General features: G+C 50.5%; 7 protein-coding genes across 7 annotated transcripts; 3 read left to right on the top strand and 4 right to left on the bottom strand.

Annotated features, from left to right (window-relative positions):
* Nucleotides 1–225: 225 nt before the first annotated feature.
* HO173_009115 (uncharacterized protein) lies at nucleotides 226–1,008 on the top strand (the record flags this gene model as incomplete). The annotated part of the gene is made up of 1 exon (XM_037311008.1): nucleotides 226–1,008. The coding sequence occupies one exon, from the start codon at nucleotides 226–228 to the stop codon at nucleotides 1,006–1,008; it is 783 nt and encodes a 260-aa protein (XP_037162102.1).
* A 3,333-nt stretch (nucleotides 1,009–4,341) lies between these two features.
* On the top strand, nucleotides 4,342–5,568 carry HO173_009114 (uncharacterized protein; the record flags this gene model as incomplete). Its single annotated transcript, XM_037311007.1, has 3 exons — nucleotides 4,342–4,380; nucleotides 4,442–5,426; nucleotides 5,498–5,568. The coding sequence occupies 3 exons, from the start codon at nucleotides 4,342–4,344 to the stop codon at nucleotides 5,566–5,568; spliced, it is 1,095 nt and encodes a 364-aa protein (XP_037162101.1).
* Nucleotides 5,569–6,823: 1,255 nt separating this feature from the next.
* Nucleotides 6,824–8,787, bottom strand: HO173_009113 (uncharacterized protein; the record flags this gene model as incomplete). Its single annotated transcript, XM_037311006.1, has 3 exons — nucleotides 6,824–7,126; nucleotides 7,189–8,359; nucleotides 8,654–8,787. 3 exons carry the CDS (start codon nucleotides 8,785–8,787, stop codon nucleotides 6,824–6,826), a joined length of 1,608 nt encoding a protein of 535 aa, XP_037162100.1.
* Nucleotides 8,788–9,704: 917 nt separating this feature from the next.
* On the top strand, nucleotides 9,705–11,056 carry HO173_009112 (uncharacterized protein; the record flags this gene model as incomplete). The annotated part of the gene is made up of 4 exons (XM_037311005.1): nucleotides 9,705–9,732; nucleotides 9,804–9,812; nucleotides 9,866–10,732; nucleotides 10,815–11,056. 4 exons carry the CDS (start codon nucleotides 9,705–9,707, stop codon nucleotides 11,054–11,056), a joined length of 1,146 nt encoding a protein of 381 aa, XP_037162099.1.
* Nucleotides 11,057–12,473: 1,417 nt separating this feature from the next.
* Nucleotides 12,474–16,121, bottom strand: HO173_009111 (uncharacterized protein; the record flags this gene model as incomplete). Its single annotated transcript, XM_037311004.1, has 3 exons — nucleotides 12,474–14,992; nucleotides 15,058–15,130; nucleotides 15,189–16,121. 3 exons carry the CDS (start codon nucleotides 16,119–16,121, stop codon nucleotides 12,474–12,476), a joined length of 3,525 nt encoding a protein of 1,174 aa, XP_037162098.1.
* A 732-nt stretch (nucleotides 16,122–16,853) lies between these two features.
* Nucleotides 16,854–17,597, bottom strand: HO173_009110 (uncharacterized protein; the record flags this gene model as incomplete). Its single annotated transcript, XM_037311003.1, has 1 exon — nucleotides 16,854–17,597. One exon carries the CDS (start codon nucleotides 17,595–17,597, stop codon nucleotides 16,854–16,856), a length of 744 nt encoding a protein of 247 aa, XP_037162097.1.
* Nucleotides 17,598–18,125: 528 nt separating this feature from the next.
* On the bottom strand, nucleotides 18,126–21,987 carry HO173_009109 (uncharacterized protein; the record flags this gene model as incomplete). The annotated part of the gene is made up of 4 exons (XM_037311002.1): nucleotides 18,126–18,786; nucleotides 18,838–19,111; nucleotides 19,161–21,735; nucleotides 21,799–21,987. The coding sequence occupies 4 exons, from the start codon at nucleotides 21,985–21,987 to the stop codon at nucleotides 18,126–18,128; spliced, it is 3,699 nt and encodes a 1,232-aa protein (XP_037162096.1).
* Between the last annotated feature and the right edge of the window lie 340 nt (nucleotides 21,988–22,327).

Genomic DNA, 22,327 nt, shown 5'->3' with positions numbered 1-22,327 from the left:
AGGGTTGGTTTCTGGGACGATTGCTATTTATTGTGGACGGCAAACTTTGTGCTTTGATTCCGTGCACTTCTTGGGATGGAGATGGTGACCGGGTAGGCAAGCATCTGCGAATGATTTTTGATGAATCAGGTGTCTTTGTGCTTATGTATCTGACTGTGCATGACAATCATTGCATTCGGGAATAAAATGCTCGTTCGCAAATGTTTTTTGTACTATGCAGCGGCAATGTCAACCTCAGCAACGCCCAATCCACCATCGAGGAATCCATCAGCCAAGAAGAGAAAGTATGACCAGCTTGACCTGCTACCGCCACCATTACCGCCCAATGGCTCCGTTCTTTACATCGCGCTGTACGCACTGCCACCTGCCAAGCGTCGTTGTGGAGTGCTGAATTATCGCTGGACTTGTCTCCTGGCACCTGACGACAAGCCAGAAACTCACGGAAGACAGTATCTCATCCGCGAGATGAGCCCGAAGATCGATCCTCGTGATGGGCCTGGAAGTAGCAAAGGGCTCGGAATACCAGGCCGAGGGTTCGAAGAGCCAGGCCTGGAGCAGCAACGCAGGCGCGTCGAAAGGTTCCTCGCGTCCACCCCGTCCGAAGATCCAGACCATGCCCAGGAGACGGCTGCATGGGAATTCGAGATCCAGGACGTCTGCGTGCAATCATCCGGAGAGGCACGCGTCAGGATACAGCTGCCGCGGGTCCCGGACGTAGAGTCGTTCGAAGCTCTCATCAAAGACGCATTTCTTGGATCTGATGGAACCAGAGGGGTTGACTGGAACCCTGTCATGTGGATGGGAGTTGCGGGGACTGCACTGGCAGAAGCTGGAGATGTGCTTGGCGTAGGAGGGCTGAGGCCGGAGCCGGTAGGTTGGGAGGCGGTGCAAAAGACGGTGATGGAGTTCGTCACGGCGCAGGAGAGGCAGGGGAGGTTGGATGAGAGGAATCTGACACTTCGGGTGCCGACTTGGGGACTCGTGGAGAGGCAGCTGTTGGTCTCATGAAGGAGATTCATAAAATAGCAATTGGAAACGGCCAACCAACCTTCGAAGAATGATAGGATTTGTATATAGAAGCGAATAAGGAGAACCGCTTTAGGCGTCGTAACCAACACACGCTACCACTAGTACTCATTCGGCCTAGTCATTGGTATAGAAGGCCTTCTCGTACATAGATATCCTTCTTCCTTAGACATCATTAAGACTATCACATCTAATGATAGGTCTCATTATAGCAGTAACTGCATACCCAGGTATTTACCAACATGATCAGTGTACTTCAATACTAGTACACAGATTAGCAAGGCCATACTCTGAAGGAAGTCGTCCCGATATCGCCGCGGTACTTCACACGATTCTATGTTACTCAATCGATTCCGCTCATTATAACGATTCGATTAAATAAAACTACAATTTCTATAATTCCTATAACTCCTACCCAGCAGAGAAAACACTCAGAAAATACCAAATACCACCAAGCTTCACATCACATTAACATATAACACACACCCAAAATGGACTCCAAGGACAAGAAACCTGATTCTTCAGAGACACCGCCAGGCATTATAACTAAGCGTGAGTTAGAGGAACTATAAGGAGCCAAGCCACTAGATACCCAAGAGGAGCTCGAGGAATTCATCCGTTGGAGGATATAACAATACACAATATACAAATTTAGAACACTCTCAACGTCTTTGCGACGACTTCTTAATACGTTAGAGAGGACTTCGAGGTTCTTAGCAAGGACGTTATTACCAGCCTACGAGATTGCCTATGGGTTAATAAAGTCTATATTAAGAAAGGAAGAGAACTCTCGATGGCTAAAGAATTAGCGGATATAATTAAGGAAGAGATCCCATAGCCACCAGACGACGAAGATCGTCCTCCACCAAAGCACCAACAATATTACCCTGCTCAGCAGCAGCCAATTCAGACACAACAGACATCACATAGAATACAAATACTAGTGATTAGTCTCATAGCAAGTAACTGCAGTACCAAGTACTTACCAACACTGATCAGTGTACTTCAATACTAGTACACAGATTAGCAAGGCCATACTCTGAAGGAAATCCGTCCCGATATCGCCGCGGTACTTCACACGGTTCTATGTTACTCAATCGATTCCGCTCATTATAACGATTCGATTGAAAGAACTACAATTTCTACAATTCCTATAACTTCTACCCAGCAGAGAAAACACCCAGAAAACACCAAAACCATCCATTACTATCCTCAGCAACAGCAACCTCTGGGACAACCACTTCCCTCCCTCCTCAACTACCTTTACAAACGGAGAATACCGCTCAGATTCTCCCTCCCCAGTCCAGAACTATGGCCCAAACTACCAACCAATTATCGAGGATACCACTCCAGTCCACCCTCCCCCACCCCAAGCGACGGCCCTCCACATCATCCTCAGAAACAGCCAATGCAGCCAATTCAGCAACAACATTACCCTCCTCAGCAACAGCCAGTTCAGCCACAGCAGCCCTACCAACCAATTATCGAGGATACCACTCCAGTCCACCCTCCCCCACCCCAAGCGACGGCCCTCCACGTCAGCCTCAACAACAGCTAATGCAGTCAATACAGGAACAACAGCCTTATCGACCGGAGAACACTATTCCTCTCCCCCCGCAACCGCCTTATCAACCAGAGAATCCTACTCCGATTCTCCCCCCAACCCCAAACTATGGCCCAGATTACCGAGTCCCACACCTACTACCCTCGCCCTACTAAGTCATTTAAGACTTCGAGATTAAGGAACAGGCCGTTGCAGAGGATTCTTGAAGAGTATTACGAAGAAGAGTATTACAAGTAATAGCCCTGTTAACACGAGCCAACTCTCTGCGGTTTTACATCCGCGTACTATATCGACCCTCAAAGAGCCTACTTTCTCGCTCAGCACCGCTCGAATTCAGTATACTTCAAATCTCGCTCCACCTTTCGCCTCCCAGCATGGTTATTTTCTCGCTCCACTTTTCGCCTCCCAGCATGGTCATTTTCGCGCCTCTTGGCTCGCCTCTTCGCTCGGCTATATTCGTGATACGGAGAAGCGGAAGGCTATAGGCCAAGGATAGGTGCATAAAGTATATGGACGGTGTATTCTTGATGTAGCTGTCTAGGGATTTGATTATAAGGGTCCATCTTTCTCTCATTGCTATTAGAAATACGCCTAGCATGACCGGATCTACGCCCACTGCAGCAAAGGGAGCAATTGCAGCCATGGAGAGCATTGCGGAGAAGGATTCGAAGAAGTAATGTTTTGATAGCATGCGAATAGCCTCATCTTTTTCGGTTTTTGCCAGTGTCGGTAACTCAACACTCGCTACCACTAGTACTCATTCGGCCTAGTCATTGGTATATGAAGGCCTTCTCTGTACATAGGATTCTTCTTCCTTAGACATCATTAAGACTACCACATCTAATGATAGGTCTCATTATAGCAGTAACTGCATACCCAGGTATTTACCAACATTAGGCCTTAGTCCTACACCAATTGGGAGAGTAATTGTTCAAAGCGATGTAAGGTTCCGAATGGGAAGAGTACTACAATCTCATCATGATGCATGACACCCAGCTGGCTGAAGGCCCACGTTTGAGACCGGGGAAAACTTGACACATGTCGGTAAGATTGCTTCTAGTCAGCTCGACCTTTTGAGTAAGGCAGGACTAAACACGAAAGGCAAACAAAAGCAAGCCGACCGAGACCTGCGATACGACTCAAACCCATCGCCATGGTGTAAAAAGCTGGGGAATTGGGCTCCGAGGTCAACAGAAGCAGGGCCAATCCTCCATACGAAAGCCATCATGAAGGGAGATGACACCATATGCCCGTGAGTACTGCCATACTGGAAGCTTTGGCCGTACGGGTGTCGGTGGTGTCGAACCGCTAGCCTGCACATATATGATTGATTTGTTTGTGCCCAACTCATACAACGTTCCAACTCAGACAACTTTCAGGAATGAGTACTATACACGACGAGGAATCTTGCTGTTCTTTGTGTGCTTCTAGGTTGTGAAACTCGTAAACTTGTAAGAGACCCGTCGAGATGGCCGCCAGTCGGTTCTGCTGGCGCGGAAACCTTCAAAAGTACGAAGAAGTTTAAGGTAAGCGCTGCCCAGCGCTAGCCTTTTCCCCAGCCACCGTGCCACCGCATCTCTTCCTCTTCCTCTTCGAGCGCAATCTTTCTCCATCCCGTACCCATTCCCTACTCTGTATTTCCTTTTCTTGCCCGTGTGCGTGGATCTGCTACATATCTTCTCTCTTTAACATAGAGCGCACTGGTGACTGGACAACTGGAAGCGGACCCAGCGGACCTAGCGGCTGCCATCATGAGGTATTTCGATGACGGGGATCTAACGGATGGCCTAGTATGATGTTCTATGATACAATGCTATGGGATTCTTCGCTAACCATAAGTCTCCTTCATAGCAACTCACGCCTAAACATTTTCCCGTGGAACACGTTGAAGGCGATTACCACGTTGTCTGGACATACTGCAAAGGAAAGAGGCGAACGCTGGATTGGAGCTCACAAATAGACCTCTCAAACTGGGAGCTGAAATTTCAAAAATTACCAGCCGAGGAAGGAGGCGTTGGTAGGCACTTCAATGTCTCTCTCAATTTCGGCAGCCTCGAGCTCGAATACATTATGGATTACCAAGATAAGATCGTCAACCGTCTCGACCTGGCTACAAACAAAGCACCTGGCGAAGGCTCTGTGGAGAATGAAGCCATGATCACTTTTAGTGAAGTGCGCGACGAGTCTGGCTATCCGTACCTCCGCTTCAGTTTCTCTACCAACGAGCATAACCCGGATGACGACATGGTGAATATAGAATTCGTGGCGAAGAGAACGGACGAGACGGGCGTACATCAGCTGGGATTGACGAAAAATGAGAAGCTGAGACTAGGATACGCTGTCTGGGACGATGGCACATTCGAGCCGGAAAACTCCGACGAAGAGGTCATCGGTCAGAGCGCGGATAGTCTGAACAAACAGCTCCAACGGCATATCGAGGCTTCGGTAAAGATACACGCAAAGCTGGTCACAATGAGAAACAACGTCGACAAGCAAGTAGCTAATGCGACAAACGGAATGCAGCAAGCCTTGAACCAAGCATGGCGCTCAGCTTCCCATCCCGATACTAACCTCCAACCATCATTCGATCCCTCCTCAGCCGGAATGTCACCGCCGCCCGCTCGGCGGAAGAGAGGCGAAGTCGCGACGGCCGAAGCACTCGAAATACCACCACTATCCCAGCGTAGGAAGAAGGGCAGCGGACCCGAACGCACACCCATGTCGATGGAAGATGATGAATTACCGAACGGTACCGCGAGACCTGCCGGGTATAAGCGGAAACGGGGTGAAAAGGCACCGGGGAAGAACAAAGGTGGAAGGCCTCCTAAACGAAAAAGTATGCGGACATCTGTATGAGCAGAGACAAAAGTGGAAAGGATGGGCGCTAAGTAGTCTTCTTCTCCTTAGGTGATATCAACACTGTTGCCCAGTACCTTGTTGACATAGCCGGAGCCGGCTCACAAGGCTCAGGAGGCTAGAAGAAATTCGTCGGATGGTTAGAATTCAACAGCATGAGTTTCAGGGCGGTATATTCATTCGACTGTAATTATTTTCATCCCAGCAAGCGAGCGTCTCACGCATGAATATCCATCCCAGGAGTCGAGTCCAGCGCAAAACCATTCAAGACGCCGACATTAGCCCTCCTGGTAAATGATGACCATGCTCTGAGGATGTGACAGTACAGTGCTCTTTGTTTTACGTCGATGAACTCATCATGCCTCATCGATATGGAATTCCAGCAACTCATCACCTATGCTTTTCTAATCGCCTTGTCTCGTACCAGCGAGCAAGTTGTAAGGGTTCACCCTCTAAGCATTATATCGTTTAAAACAGGATCGGGTATATCAGCCCAAATCTACCTTGCTCTTGGTATCGTCTCCGGTGGGGCGGCGCAGATGTGACTCCATCCCAATCGATTCCAGATGTTCCTAACACGAGATTTTCTTTTCTACGTTTGCTATTCTGCCCCGACACATCTTCCAATATTGTTCTATATTTCCTCCCTCATCGGCCTTACACTCCTTGGATCCTCCTTCATCAACTCCTTCCACTCCTCACCCTCCACTCGCTCTTCCTGCTACCCCTCTCCCGTATCATCTCCTCTTCCTCCTTCCCATCCTTTCAACCATCTCCCAAACCACTCAGCACTGACCTCCGCACATTTCCCCTCCGCCTCCATAGAAAATAAGAACCACCCCAACACCATCGTACCAGCGCCAATAGGAATCGAACCTGTTACGAATTGAATACCCTCTAACCTCGACCGTAACCACAGATACGTACCCCCCGCACGACAAAAGATAACCACTCCTGCTGCTGCTGCTGCACTTAAGCCAAATCAGATATAATCGGGATTCGAACCCACGACCCTGGGGGAAGATGCAACGGCAACGCTGCAGTATTGGCGCTGCCGGGAAATCAGAAACATCGCAATACCATTGTATCAGCGCTAGTAGGAATCGAACCTGTTACGAATGGAATACCTTTTACCTTCCTTCACCGCCGAATGCCCCGCTTTGAATTTCAACCTCGATCACCTCCCCAGCTGCGACGACGACGTTGCTTCCTACGCTAGTGCCGGTGGGTGACATTTTCTCCGCTTGCGGTGTTGGGAGTCTGGATTCAGGGGACGTGGATGGGTAGGGAGGGAGGTGGGAGATTCTAGCCGAAATGACCTCGACCCTTCTACGGGATCGACCCGGCCATTTCTCCGCCCCTCATGCCCATCCCAGCCTAGAGCGTACTGTGGACCCTCCCCAGCGAGACCTTCCCCTTCGCTAACCGCCAGGCCCAAAGTCCCAGCGTGATGCCCACGTCGAAGAGATCGAAGACCAGCGCTCCGCCGAAGATGATGGCGTAGAAGGTCCACGCGCGCTCTTCCGACAGCCGGACCTTGGTGACGACGATGGCCCAGGGGAGGATCCAGAGGAAGTTGGACCCGAGGGCTTGGTAGAGGTACCAGCGGGGACTGGTGGCGAGGAGGATGGCGGCGAGTTGGTATTGGACCGCGTAGAAGATGTAGCACCAGTCGATGTTCTGGATGGATGGATGTTTAGTGGAGGGGTTGGGAGAGGGTGAGAGGGAGGGAGGGAGCCGACCTTCCACATTTTCTTGGTTATCGCTGCGACTTCGGTGGAGTCGGAGAGATAGTACGCGAAGGATTCCATGCCCCATAGTGAAAGGCAGATACAGACCGGGACTTCGACGACGAGGGCAATGACGCAAGAGATGAATGCTGGGTGCATGATGTCTGTCGCCGAGCGGAGGGTTAGCAGGGGACCAAAAGCCACGACGAAAGATGGGAAAACCATACCCAAAAGGTCCCGTCTGGAGGCTTTGGGCTTTCGCAACCCAACCCCCACGCGTGCTCGCCATTGGCCCCAGTTGTGGCCAACGAATGCTAGCGTCGATGCTTCCAAAGCTTGGACTGGCACCATGACCAGCCCCCAGCGGATCGTGTTGAACACACCCCACGCAGTGCCATAGTTCTCGCCGAGGGAAATGATCCTGCTGACGAGCCACAGGTACAGCGAGTTTCGGATTGCGGACTCCGTGAAAGTGTAGACTGATGGACGGGCGAGGACTTTGAAGGCTCTGACACCGGGCCTTATCGTTTCATCGGAGTCTTCACTGGACTTTCGGTGCATCTTTGTCGCAATGTAGATAAAGTACACAAGCCCAGCAACGGCGGAGCTCATGTCACAAGCGAGCCTGATGAGGGCTTGATCAATGATCGTTGGCGTCCATGATCCCACATGGAACTTGGAGATGATCAGCAGGTCGAGCATGATGTTGATGACGAAACTCGTCGAGCTGATCAACAACGGTACATCCGGATTATCCAAAGCCCGTGTGCAGTCCGATACAGCGACTTGCATGGCAGAAGACAGTGCCGAGACCGAAGAGATGCGAACGTATGTTATGGATGCCTCTCTGACTTGCGCTGGGACGAAGGCGGCGGCAAGCTGATTGGAAGCCGCGATGAATACTATGGTCATGATGGCTCCTAGCACGGTCTGGAAGAGAATGAGGGTGTATGATAGGCCGAGTCGAGAGGACATGGTCCTGGTGGCCTTGTCTCCGATGACGAGCCAAGCGGCTCTTGGAAGGCCGTCGTTGAGGACGTTTGCCACGGTGCCGATGTAGGTGTAGACATCGGTGGTGACCACTTGGGTTGGGTCGATGTTTGCGATCCATAGCTTGCTGAGCGTGCTGTATAATGCTGGGAGGAGGAAGGCGCATAGATTGAAAATCAACGAGCCTTGATATCTGGAAAGACAAGTTAGAGATCGATAACATTGGAAAACCACATGCGTGCATCAGGCAAGCTGTTACAGAGAGTGGCGGTCGTGATGGGCATATCTTTATTCAACAAATCATGGTCAAAACCGCTCAAAGCTGACATTGACGTGCGGGGACAGCTCAGGCCAAGTACTTGGCATAAAGAGGATCTGGGTTTCATTGCTGAAATCAATAGTTGTTTATGGGTTTGCGCCGCTGTCAATACGGAATCTTCGGGCAACATGCTTGGAATTGCATCAGAGGTAAATAAATCGAACTCACGTTTCTCTACTTAGATAGCGGCCATGAAATGTTTTCAGCCTCTGAAAAGCTGACTTGTCCTTGGCAACTTCTTCCGCAGATTGATCGATGGGAGATGCGTATGTCTCAGTGTCGTTGTCTTTGGCTGGCAGCATTGTGTACTTGCCTCGAACGAGAGTCGAGAGTTGGGTACCCATTCTCCATCCGAGACGCCAGATTTTATATTCCAGTTGCCACTATCAGCTTGAAGTGGGGAAATCTCCCAGTGTTCTCATCGTGCTTCAATTCCTATGCACGAGACCGATTCTGTCCCGCTGAGTGGCAGTCGGATTACGTTTTGCGGTAAAGCGTTCTCTCTCCTAGGGCTGCACGCATCTTGGAGCAGTGCTGGAGGTGGCCGAAGCAGCCTCGGAACCCACGCGAAAAACCGTTACACATGCAAGTCTCGGGCCTACATGCGCTCGAGCAAGAATAGCTGTGCCTTCTCCAGTCTGTGGCTCCAGTGATTCTGTGATTTTTGGTGGAGCGGACTTTGGATCCGTGGGTCAATTGTGGGGCCTCCAAAAAAGTAACGGTTTGCCCCCCTTTTTTTTCCCAAAAAAAAAAAAAAAAAAAATTTTTTTTTTTTTTTTTTTTTTTTTTAGGGGGTTTTTTTTTTCTCTCAACACAGAGAATTGATTTGGTTTCCATCTCTCCGAGAGGTGACTTTTCTGACAGCGGCGTCTCCCGGTTTGCGCTAGGCCGGAAATCGTTAGATCTCGTCTGGCGTACTCAACCGGTATCAGATTGTCAGTCGGTATATTCTCGTCTGATTTGATAGAACGACTGTTCGTGGTCCAGTCTATTGATCTCTTCTTTTGCAGGTGCCTTCTGTCACGGCAATTTAAATCAGCTTCCTCCTGTCTTGTGAATGTTCCATCTGGCTGTGCCAACCATGAATTTGAACAACAAGCCCTCCTACCCAAACCCCGACTCAACCCTTCCTTTCTGGAGAATAGAACCTCATGAGTTGGACAGTTACCTAGCGAAAATCTGCCAACCGAATGTGACCTCGTGATCATTGGAGCAGGATATGCTGGCACAGCCACTGCTTATCATCTGTATGATGGCAACCCATCGCCTCCATCAATCGTGCTGTTAGAAGCCCGTCAAGCATGTTCAGGAGCCACAGCGAGGAATGGTAGGTTGTGTTGGTCCACTAGCGATGAGCAGCTGATGAAGACGAGCATTAAGGCGGCCATCTAAGACCAGAAGTCTACTTCGCTATGTCCGACAACATCGAAAAGTACGGCCTGGAAGCTGCTGCTGAGATCTCCAACCACGAAGTTGCTCACATCCAAGCAATCAAGAAGCTGATCGAAAAAGAGCACATTGACTGCGACTTTACTCTGACCCGGACCTTTGACGTTTTCCTGGACGAAGAACTCGCCAACCAGTCCAAAGAAGCGTACGATAGCATGGTAAAGAGAGGCTTGACTTCTATTCAAGACGCGCACTTTACACCAGCAAAGTATGCGGAACGAGTATCCGGAGTCAAAGACGCCAAAGGCTGCTTCAGCTTCACTGCGGCGCATCTCTGGCCTTACAAGTTCATCATGCATCTTCTCGGCCTCGCAATTGCCAAAGGGCTCAATTTGCAGACCCATACGCCTGTAACGCATGTAACTTCGACGCCGGACGACGGCGAGCGCTACGCCGTCACCACTCCCAGAGGAATCATCACAGCTAAGAAGGTAGTCTTTGCCTCGAATGGCTTCACGGCCGGCATTCTTCCCGAGTACTTGCAGAAGATCGTGCCTTGTCGAGGAATATGCAGCCGTATTGTGACGCCTGATCCAAACAAGGCGCCTTATCTGAACAATACGTATAGCTTGCGGACTGGCCATGACATGTACGACTATCTGATTCCGCGGGTGGACGGGAGTATTATAGTTGGCGGCGCCAAAGCCACGATGTCGAACGACAAAAGCGTGTGGTATGACAACACTAATGATAATGAGCTGATTGAGCCTGCAAAGGAATACTTCGATGAATACATGCAACGACGATTTGTCGGGTGGGAAGAAAGTGGAGCCTATGTGGACAAAGTGTGGACTGGGAGTAAGTCAATCTAAAGCCTTCCCTGATTGAATAATTGTTTTGATGGATCCCTATCTTGTGCTGAATCGAATGTTTATTGCAGTAATGGGCTACACCTCCGACCTCCAACCGCATGTCGGTCCAATCCCCGCAAAGCCAAATCAATACATCGTGGCCGGCTTCAATGGCCACGGCATGCCCATCATCTTCCTCGCCGCCAAGGGCGTTGCGGAGATGATCAGAAACGACAAGACGTTTGAGCAGACTGGGCTCCCGAGAGTATACAGAACGACCGAGGAAAGGCTGCACACCGACAGATATGTCATTTTCAACAAGGCTCATTAGGGAGCTGTCCCTTGAACGACGGTTGGTAACAGGCTATCATTACGTTCGGTGAGTTTACTAAGAGTTCACCTGGGATTGGAACTGTTTTCCCCCGGCAGAAGTCGATCAACAACCCATTTGATTGGCATGCGGTATACACCCCGCCGAAACTCATATCCTCAAAAGCTCCCCTGGCCTCTTCTGTCCCAAATGCTCCATCACATCCTCTAACAGCCTCTCCCCTTCCTGCCGCTGGCACCACGCAACATACACCATCCACCTCCGGCGCCCCAACAGACCCAGAAACAACCTCTTGATCTTGCGCAACCATTGCTGCATCGTCTTTTTGTGCTCCGGCATATTCAGCTATAAGGTGGTCCAGACGGGGAGGATTGTGATCACGCGACTGGAGAGGGTACCCTGGTGGTCGGGTTCATGGATCCAGACTATAGCCTTGTTTGATGAGCTAAGGGTGAAAGCCTCGTACAATCATGGTGTCGGTGAGAGGGAGCTACGGTGGGCTGTTCTTGGATCGATTATCGTAGTGGACGCGAGATTGTGAACATGAGAGAGAGAGAGAGGGGCCAGACATCACAGACGCGATGATGAGAGAGATAGATAGATCAGATAATGTATCTCATACTCCACTCATCTAGATACATATGTCCTTCGGGCTTTCCAAAAGAAGCTGCCCCTGCCACACACACCCACCAATGCGGAACAACCATCCCGAACTCCCACATAGTCAGCCGCCCACGCACAGCGTCCAAGACGAATACTCGGTCGGGACTATAAACCCGACATCAACAATCCTGATCGCCCCGGAAGGTATCCGTACCCCGCGGTCCATCAATCCGCGCGCCATATGTACGAGTGCTCGGAGTAGACTGGAGGGAGGGAGGGAGTATCCATCCAACGCGGCTCTCTTCTCTGTCGTGGCGTGGCGTGGAGAGGCTGCGCGATGATGAGTCGTGGTTTAGGTAGGTAGGTAGGTATATGGATGGAGGAGCTGGGGACTGTGATGATGAGAAGCAAAGATGGAAAGAAAAAGGAAAAACACATTAGGGTTACCTTAGAGTGCTCTGGGTGAGTAGATGGGCTGGATTTTGGGGGGTTTGGAATACTTGCACCGTGAAGAGTATTAAGGCGGAGCATGAAGGGGGGTACGAATGGATGGATGGATGGATGGATGGATGGATGGATGGATGGATGGATGGATGGATGGATGGATGGATGGATGGATGGATGGATGGATGGATGGATGGATGGATGGATGGATGGATGGATGAATGATTGATTGAAGGATGAATTGACACAGTGCCGAGAAACTGAAGAGTTGCGAAACATCTGCGTCTAAATAAACGGTACATGAGTGGCACTCCTTGTCCATGCCAAAAGAGTCCGTGATCTATCGGCCCGCCGTGGTCCGGTTACAATGTCAAGATTCTCGCCCCCAATCCGGCGTCTTCGGCGACAACGCTTCCTCAGGCTTCGGCAGCTCTCCAGCAACATCCTGTGCATAGTGCCAGTGGAAAGCCCCATCCGAGTTCCCACCAGCGATCGCCAGAGCCGTCCACGCTTGGTCCCTACTCAACCCTTGCGCCATCAATCCCGCCATAGTTGCATCCGGAAACGTCTCCTTTATAGCCCCCGCGTACTCAAGTTTGCTGCTCCAGACTCTTTTCCGCAGGGTGCGGCCGAACTTGTCCTGGTTCATTCCGATTGCATCGACTGATATGACGGAACGTGCAGGATCGCGAAAGCGTTGCTCGACGCAGTAGCCGTAGACGTTGAAGAAGGCTTGTATGGTGGTCGAATCCATGAAGCCCTCGAGGGCAAGATTGACGATTTCGAGACCTTGTGCTAAAAAATTTTGGTCGGTGGCATCGTTCTCTTCTTCGCGGGATCGCCCCCGGCGCAAAATTTCCGGATGTATGGGGATCCCAAGCATGGTTGCCCAAGCATTGAAGATGACATGCAGTCCACAGGTATTGATACCCACCTGTTGAGGGACTCGGTTCCAGATGCAGGGTCTGTATAAGACCTGAATCCCAGGTCCAGCCGAACCAAGCCAGCGAGAATGATTGATGATTTCTTCAGCGCTTAGCGCAATCTGTTCCTCTGTTACCGTTCCCCTTCTACTGTCAAATATTCGTAATTGAACTGTCATCGGACGGGCGTCAACCAACTCAGCCACACAGAGCAGAAGATGGCCAGCAGGGTGGATTCTCTCTTGGCCCTTGACTTGATCCTCAAGCGCTTCAGATGTTGTGGAAGAAAAGAACAACGGCATGATGAATCTGCTCCACCCTCCAACTGCGCCAACTTCTTCCTGTTTACCCCCAGGCGAGAAAATGTCCATCCCAGCATAAGTGAAATCGAAGTCTGCACGCCTGAGACGCTTGAGACTTTCCCAAATGGGCGCTATGCCAAGTATTACCTCGTAATCGGCCATGTTTGAGGGGTCCCTTATGATTGTAGCGTCTTTCAGCGCGCCTTTGGTAGTCCGGGGGTTCTTCGCTCTCAAGGCTTTGTGACTAGCGAGACCTCGGACCAAGCTTTCCTTCCAGGTTCCTGGGGTTTGAAGAGAAGCCGGTGGTGGTGGAGGTGTGTCCGCAGAACCCGAGGAACTACCTGAATCACCGGAAGCGTCTGAAGAACCTGAGGAACTATCTGAACCACCGCAGATGTCTGAAGAACCTGCAGCTGAACCTTGACCAGGAAGTGGCAATGTGAGTCCGGTCGCGACCTCAGGAGCATGCCCTGATTGCTGGGTCGTGGCGCATCCTGGTGGTACGGATACAGCGCCCCAAATCCTTGCATGATCTCGATTAGCAGCCTGTTCCTGCGTGTGCATATCATCAACGATCTCATTGAAAGCCTTTTCATTCAATGCTACAGTCTGCATGTACCGAAGTTTGTTCGGCAAATCCGGGTTCTGTTTCTGGGTTTGCTGAAGCCGAGACAAAGGCTCACCGATTGCAAACTTGTAATGCTGCATCCAGGCTCGGATAGTCAAGCTGTCAAGCTGCCCTCGAAGCGCTAGGCCAATCATTCGTCTTATGTCTTCATAAGACGCTTTTGCTAATGCTCCTTTTCGCGTCGTAGCCAGTGGAATTTCAAGCATGTAAGCCCATGCATTCAAAACGGTATGCTCCCCGCACCTGTTCACTGACTGTCCAAGTACGTCCACCCAGTCTTCCTCATTCGGATCGAAGGAAGGCCAGATGTCGCCAAGCCACCCTGCATTTCTGACAATATTTCTTGCGACACGTCGAATCAATCCTTTGTCTAAAAGTCCTTCGGCGCTATCCATAAATCTCAATCGCACGAGAGCTTTCTTCATCTGAATATCCTTGATGGTATTGGGCCCATCCCTATTGACCTTCTCGGCAATGGCTAGTACGAAGTGGCCGATGTCACCCTTGTACCTTTTATTCTCCATATTTTGATCCTCGAGTGAGAGCGGGGGCTTATTCTTGTTGCCAGGATCTTTCTGCTGTGCTTTTTTGGCTGCAACAACGTTCTCTTGGTTCTTCTGCTCTTCGCCTCGTTGAAACACGCTGAATACGGGCTCTAGGGGCTCTGCTGTATCTTCGCCTAATTCAGGGGACAGGGCTTCTAACTCCTTGCTGAAGATCAAGGGCATGAGGAAAGGATTAGTCCCTTTGATAGCATGCATCCCGACCATTCGCATGCTCCGCGCGAAGGAAAATAGATCTGAATTAGCATATGCAAAATCAATATTCGCATTCATCAGGCCGAGCCAAACGGCGCCAATGGCAAGTATGACGTCGATGTCGCGCATTTCGTCGTCTCTTTGCTGGTGCGGTGGATGGAGATCTGTTATTGAAGATGTGTACTTAATAGGCCTTTCTTCACATAACTCTACGCGGCGACGATATTCATCGAGCCAACTTTTCGACTCTGGAAACACTTGCGAATTGTGCGAAGGGTCTGGCATCTATGAGCTTACAGATCCTATACTAGCCTACGCAGGCTTCTGATGTCGCAGGGCTTACCGGTAGCGCCTTTGAAGGCCTTTCTAAATGATTCTCCGTCGCTGTGCTCAGACTGGCGTTTGCGTTTGTGACTCTGCAGAAATCATTAGCTTTCTTCAAGCGCCCAGGGGACATAGCATGGATCCTCTTACTGGTATATAGTCCAAGGCAGCAGCCGTGCGCCACCAAAAGATAGAAAAGTGTCCATGTTCGAGTACCGCAAAGTCTGGAAGAGGTCCAGCTCTCGTGGTAGGGCCCACATCTATGCCGTTAATGGAGAAAATATCCAAGCCATTGTTCACAACGAAGTATTCAACCTCGCCGGTTTTGGAGTTCCTGACGCGGCGAGCCTCGAGACTCTTGCCAGCTTTGGAACTTTCGCTTGTCGTGGATGAAGGATCGCTCGAGTCGATGGAGTCGACAAAATTATCCCCAACAACGTAAGTCCGACGATTGGCTGCAGCTGAAGGGTCAACAAACAGAGGAAGCTCCAATTCGTCATCACCACTAGGTCCAAAGCAGTAGAATTGCAACTTCGAGTCGTCGTGTTTGCTTTCTTTGCTAGAGTCGGAATTTATGCTAGGGAACTCGCGTTCCTTGAGGACGCAAAATTGGCCGTTGCTACCATCATTCGTGAGAGCACCACCTGCCAATAGGCGCTCTCTTAGGGTTGACGCTTCGGCAACGACTTGGTCGAATACAATACACGTGCTTTCGGGGAGAAGCCCCTTGAAAAAATCATGCTGGTTCTGGTAAGATGGATATGCGAACGGAGAGCCAAATCGCGATGAGCTGAGGGCGAGATTGTCTTTGATCGTTCTGGGCGAGTCCGGGCTGGTCCTTTTGCCCGATCCAAATCTGCCCGTCACAGTGTCTTGTCCCCTGTAACTCTTAGCTTTACTTTTGCCCGACGTATTTGCAGAGTCTGCAGACGGTTCCTTGATTTTGTCTTTCTCAGACCGTCTGATTGACCCGTCCTCGGAATATCCTTCTGGCCCATCCCTAATCACTGGTGTGGCTTCATGGACGGGTACGTCTGCTGAGTCTCGTGTGGGAGGATTCTGCCCTGCTTTACTACGTGTCATTTTTGCCAAATATTGCTTGTTCTCTTCCCCCTTCCAGTGTCGCACGAACAACAGTACTTCTGAAGCTGAACAGAACTTCGTAGAGGAGAGAAGTGGATCGGGTTTGATAGTAGCCGCGTGGTCGGAGAGCCCCCTTTGAAAGAAGATTGTCTTTTGCCCCCCATTTCATCCGCCGCAAACAGCCATGCAATCACGGGCGCTACGCGGCCGCACACAGATATTGTCCTTTGTGCACCCATCGTGGTCGTAAGTTTTCTTTCTCTCGTGGCTAGGGCCATGGTAAGATCTTGGAAGACAATGCCAAATATTTGGCGCGAGCTCCTTGAAGAAAACTCTCTGTGTGTGCCAAGAGATTCCGCATTTAGGCATGTGAGGAATGCAAGCCCCAATGTAGGTCATCGGGAACTTCTAAAAACAGCAGCAATAGGCCAATTTATAGCATTGGAACATCCGTGGTTGTTTACTGAAGTTGCTCCGCTCCGTTCGATGACTCCGCTATCACTGTCCGAAAGCTTGCATGTACTGTCATTCAGATTACCGCGTGATCGGACCATTGCTAAGGATTTTGCAGAAGACAGCCTCAAGTCTTATCATTACGTACCTGCTGAAGGGGTCTGTCGGAGATAAAATTCGTTCAAGGGCAGGCCGCGAATGATTCCAATCATCACAATGTACCGCCGAGCACAGCACGCACGTCGAAGCCGAGGATTGCAACATTGTTTTGTCCCCTACTCATCCAGTATACCGATCCACAGCAACGAAAAGCTTCGAATTATCCACCTTGCACTTTCGCCATTCTCTGATATCGCCACCACAACCTAGATCAGCTCGTACATCATCAGTGCTGATATCCGCTCTCATGCTGGTGATGATGTGCGCTGCGTATTCGCAGGATGAAGTATCGTCACCCAGTACCATCTGATCGTTTTGGCGGATGCACGAGACTTCCGATGATGATTCTGTCGGGATTGGAGTAAGCTGTGTGTAGATCTCTTCGCCCTCGGTCCTAGTGGTCGGCTGCTGACGGTCTGTGGAATCTCGCAACTGAGAAGGAGCCTCGGCTTCTGCATCTTGGATTCCATGAGATGATGCTCCAGCCACGGATTTTCCCCCTTTTGAAGCTCCCGCACGTTCTTGCTGGTTCCCATCCAGATTCGCCCTCATCCTCTCATTCTCCCTCCTCAATTTCTCCCCTTCTTCCTTCAATCTCCTGTTCTCCTCCTTGAGCCTCTTATTATCCTCCGCCACCCCTCTAGCTGCAAGCTGTATATCCACACTAGCTCTGACTCCCGCCTGTTCACACTTTGTAAGCTTATGCTCCAATTCTTGCAGATATTCTTTCCGGCGGGCTCGGGAACGGCGTTGGTTCTCGCGGATGCGGGCAGCGGAGGGGGCGGGGTTGGAGGTGGGGTTGGAGGCAGAGGCAATTGTTAAGGGATGATGTTGATCCATGGAGGATGAGGGGGTGGGAGCCATGGTGTTGGCAGGCGAGTGGGATTCGTGGAAGCTTGAATCGGCTAGAGCATCCGCAGTCCTTTCTTGTATGCTGTATGTTGTATGTTGTATCGGCCAAAACTTCGGCAAATGATTTCACTAATTTTTGAAAGGTGGCAGTCTTGGCGCTTGCCTCTCGTCAGCCATTGTCATGAATCCAGAGCAGATGGTTCTTGATTTGGTAAGGCAATGAAGGTGAAGTAACGATATTGGAGGGTTTCATCCCACTACGAGTGCGGTTGTCAATGGCATCAAGCTCATACAGATACATAATTCTAGGGCCGTGAGCTCTTCTCTGAATCGAATGGCCGGCCTGTTAAGGCTTGTACCCCTCGAAAGACTCCAACAGATACGCAGTGATGCCTTTCTCTATGAAGCAAAAGCGGGTTGAACACCAACTTTGGCCTGGAAAGAACGGACGACTATCTTCAATTCTCTGAATCGAATGGCCGGCCTGTTAAGGCTTGTACCCCTCGAAAGACTCCAACAGATACGCAGTGATGCCTTTCTCTATGAAGCAAAAGCGGGTTGAACACCAACTTTGGCCTGGAAAGAACGGACGACTACCTTCATTCCCGCCTGCGGTTTCGACCAATTGACTCCCATCAAGCTCTCATCCTCAGTCACAATAAGCAGCGCATCAGCAGCCGCATTGCGGACCTTGGGATATGGGTGCAAAAGCATACTGCATAGCTTTTCTTGAACCTCTGTCCTCACCCTGGGCACTGCCATCATGCCCGCATATATCTTAACAGCTGCTTCGATCTTCTGGACATTGCCGGATTTGAAATGCGCCTTTCGCACCTCGGTAAAGAGTCTTCTCCATGCGAAATCTCGATCTCGTAGCCGCTGCAGCACGCCTGCTTCAAAGAGGAAGGCAACGAACTCCAAAGTAGACATAGCAAGTCTGTCGTTGAAGATGTTTTCTCGGATGATGTCAGTCAGATATGTGCAGAGCACAGTTAATGTTGCCAGATCCGAAGACTCGGTATAGAATACAAAAGCTGCTCTTGACGCTCCCAGAAGTGACTCAGAGCCTGCTCCTCCTGATGTGACATAGCCTTCTAGAAGTGGCTTCCTGATCCAACCTTGTGTCAAGTGGTGAGAGCATAAGAACAAAAGTTGCAGAAAGTACTCGCTTGTCGATGTTTGCGAGATGTCAGATATTAAGCTTTTACAACAATTAGTACGACGTTACGTAGCAAGACAATACTTTACGTACGTCTGTGGTTTAGAGTCCAAGCTAAAGACTTCCCAGTTGGCTTGCAAGCAATCCCAAGCTCGGAATCGAACCTTGTCCAGCTTCTCCACGGCAAGGCCACAGATCCTCGCTGCTATGTCTTGTCTCTCGCTCATACTTAGGAGTTCCTTCTTCAAGACAACAGCAGTGGCATCAATGGCTTCCAAGCGGATCAAAGAGCCAACGTCACCTCGTTGATCGGTGGTGTAGTCATTCAAGCAGGCATGCAGCGCCTGAGATGATTTCTCAGAGATTACTACGAAAGTCAGCCTGCTTGCCACTGAACCAATGCAAGGATCTCCTACCATTCGATTCGAGCACGCCTGAAGTCAGACTTCTCAGCGCAGTGCATCTAAGGCTTATGCCATGTTCGTTGTTGACCAGGCTTGTCAATGTATCGATGATGAGATTTCGCGATTGCGAAGCTTGAACATGTTGGAAAACCGCGCCGAATGCGGCTGCGACTCCCACCACACTATCTTCTGAAGAACCGGAAGTCGGATCACGGAGAATTTGAGCCCATTGGGTTACAAGTTTCCCCTGAGTGTCAAGGTCTAGGATCCGGAACAAGGCCTTCGCGGCGCTTGTGCTCGCAGCGAGGACAATTCCATCTGATTGATGTAGGCTCATCTCAAGTGCTTCAAGGCATTCATGCAACTCTGTAGGAGACGGATGGTGCAATTTCCCGTGGATCAAGGAGGTGGCGAGGGCTGCAACCAACGAACATATGGCTTCACATGCGAGAGCGGAACGAAGAAGCTTCGTATCCATGGCTACCTCCCCCTCGTATGACCGTGTCTTGGGGCCACTACCACGGTAGAAAATATGCCATAGTTTGGCTATTTCGCCCTCTATTTTGGCCTGAAGACGTGGTCTGTTGCTAAGATCCACATCAGACCAACGGCTTACAACCTCTGACAAAGCAAGTAGTAGGCCATGTCTCTCCTCGATCTTTGGGACCTCGCAGGCGTGCAACCGACGCCGCAAAGTGCTGATGGTTAACGCAATCATTTCAGGACCTCGACTATGGGCTAGTAGCCCGATTGCATGGGCGGCATTGCGCCGACATTCCACGTCACCTGAGCATACACCCCTCCAATCTAGGAGTCCACGGAGGGTAGAATGCCAATAAGTAGGCTCGATCTGCGAGACGCTGATGGCGATCTTGGTCATTGCCCTCGATCTTAAGGCAATCCCATGGTAATCTATCACCTGGACTAGATCTATGCCGTTTTCAATTTCTTCGGGATGTCTGCCAATCATTTCCTGCAAAGCGGCGGAAGCGCCACGACGGATATTTCCAGCTGCATCCAATGTAGCTGCGATGACTAATTCATTTGCGAGGACCTGAAGCGTCGATTCGGGATTCTCGGTGGACTTCGAGCCTGTGGCGCCTGCAGTCGTGATACCCGAAGCAGAGAGAGTGGGTTTTTCTGAAACCTGGCCCTTTGATTCCATGACGCCGTCACAATTTTCCTTTCTAACCGGCTTGTAACTTTTGATTTGCGCTGTAGAATATCGTCTGGCAAGCGCCCATAGGCCAAAGCATGCTGCATCTCTGACGCTGGTCCCAACAGAGTTTCCCAATGACGATCTTTGTTCGAAGCGAAGAGCGACAATGAGTGAAAACATGACCTTACCAATGACAGACTTCGGTGGCATCGAGCCACGGAATATCAGCTGGGATAGTGCAAGGATTAAACCGTGCCAGCTTAAAGCGCTCACGGTTCCCAGATTCAACTCAAAACTTCCAGATGCATCGGCCCCAGTGTGCGCGTCTTCCCACAACGTATCCTCATACAACCTCTCGTCAATCATTTCGATGATCTGTTCTACCATGTCGGGCTCTAGCTCGACGGCAATGACACTTAGAGCTTTGCTTGCTGCGAGCCTCACAGATGTGTCTTTGTCCTCCAGCGCCGTCAGTAAATGATCAATAATGTCTTCAAGCGCACCTTCACCAAGACTTGGACTGAGACCATGGGGGGCCTTGGAGTCTATTTTCATCCCGGCTACAGCCAGTGCCCGTTCAACCTTGATGACTAGTTTGCGTGCAGAAGCTGAGGAATTTGTCCCAGCGGAGGAAGGAGATTGGTCGGATTTGGCGTGCTGGACAGAATTGTATGTCCGCGAGAGGAGCGGCTTGAGGACTCCACTCTCGGCAGAGATGATGAATCCAGCGAGGAAAGATAGAATGCCAATAAAGCCATAGATTGACGTAGGGGCAGCGGCATCGGATTCCGCGCGGACGGATGAGAGAGCCCAGTCAATAAGTATCTTCTGAAGGCCAATCTTTCGCATGTCTGTCCGCACAGCAAGGCGTACCAGCAATGTTCCAGCTGCCTCTCTCGCTTTGCTGGGTAGGCTGAGGTGGTGAGTAGAAACGTGGACGAGACGCTTTGCTATGGGTGGAATGGTTGCAGATAAGTCAATATACAACAGAGAGCCACGAAGCTGTATACCAGCATTATCAGAGGACATGGAGCTGAGATCAAAAGGTGCCAATAAGAGATGAGATAGCCATAGCAACATGATGAAGCTTTCCTCCCAAACCATAAAACCATATTTTGAGGTAGCGTTCTCTTTACTAGAGTACGTATTCCCAGCCCATGACTCAAGTGCGTCAAGCATCGCTTCGAGATATCTTGGCTCGTTGTTCAGGAATTGAGAAATCACCTTTGTTCCTCGAATTTTGCAGAATACGTAAAGAATTTTGGAGATTGCCCTCGGCAGTGGGATTACGCCAGGGCAGGGCTTTCCTTCTTGGTGGTAAATGGCAGCATACTTGGATGCATAATCAATGAAAGCAGAAACCAGAGGTTGGAGAAGACCACTTAGGTGGGGATCTAGCAACTGCGGCCATTCCTGAAACGGCTCTAACTGAAGGGAGGAAGGATAAAGATTAGCAATACATACTCACATGTGGTCATGAGATGAGCGTACCAGCTTGATGAGCTGGTCGGTCTTGGTCCCTCGGACCAGGCCTCGAACACCGCCACTGGCTGCAGGCGGATGTCCAGATTCGGCGGGTATGCCATTGTACAGGAAATGAGGAAGAGAACGGTGTAGCTCAGCAATGAGATCTGCGGAGGCTCGTTGTAGCTTGAGGTCCTCATCGCCGGTAGTATCCATGAAGATGGGAGAAAGGTCAGAGGTGTGGCCACGGAAGCATAGACATCAACGCGAAAGTAGCTTTCTGACTGAAAAGGGGCTTTGGACAAGTTTCCCGTCAAGCGTGTAGGCGCGTGTTTTGAAGCGCGTTGGGCCCAATCAAACGGCGTGTTCCATCCTGTAGAGTACCTGCAAGCTGCAGCCTGTAGGGTGGGACCCTTTCGCTATGGTACCCGTACAAGCAATATTCACGTCGAAGCCAAGACCTTTGCCGCGGTACTCGTAAGTATTGCTAATTGCTATGCCTGGCAATGTGTCAATGACAGAGGAGGATGATAGTGTAGCAGAGTACCTATAGGCC

Source organism: Letharia columbiana (genome assembly GCF_014066305.1).
Source record: "Letharia columbiana isolate WasteWater2 chromosome Unknown Sc0000037_s0, whole genome shotgun sequence".
In the NCBI taxonomy this organism is placed as follows: Eukaryota; Fungi; Ascomycota; class Lecanoromycetes; order Lecanorales; family Parmeliaceae; genus Letharia; species Letharia columbiana.
This window is presented reverse-complemented; position numbering and strand designations above follow the sequence as displayed.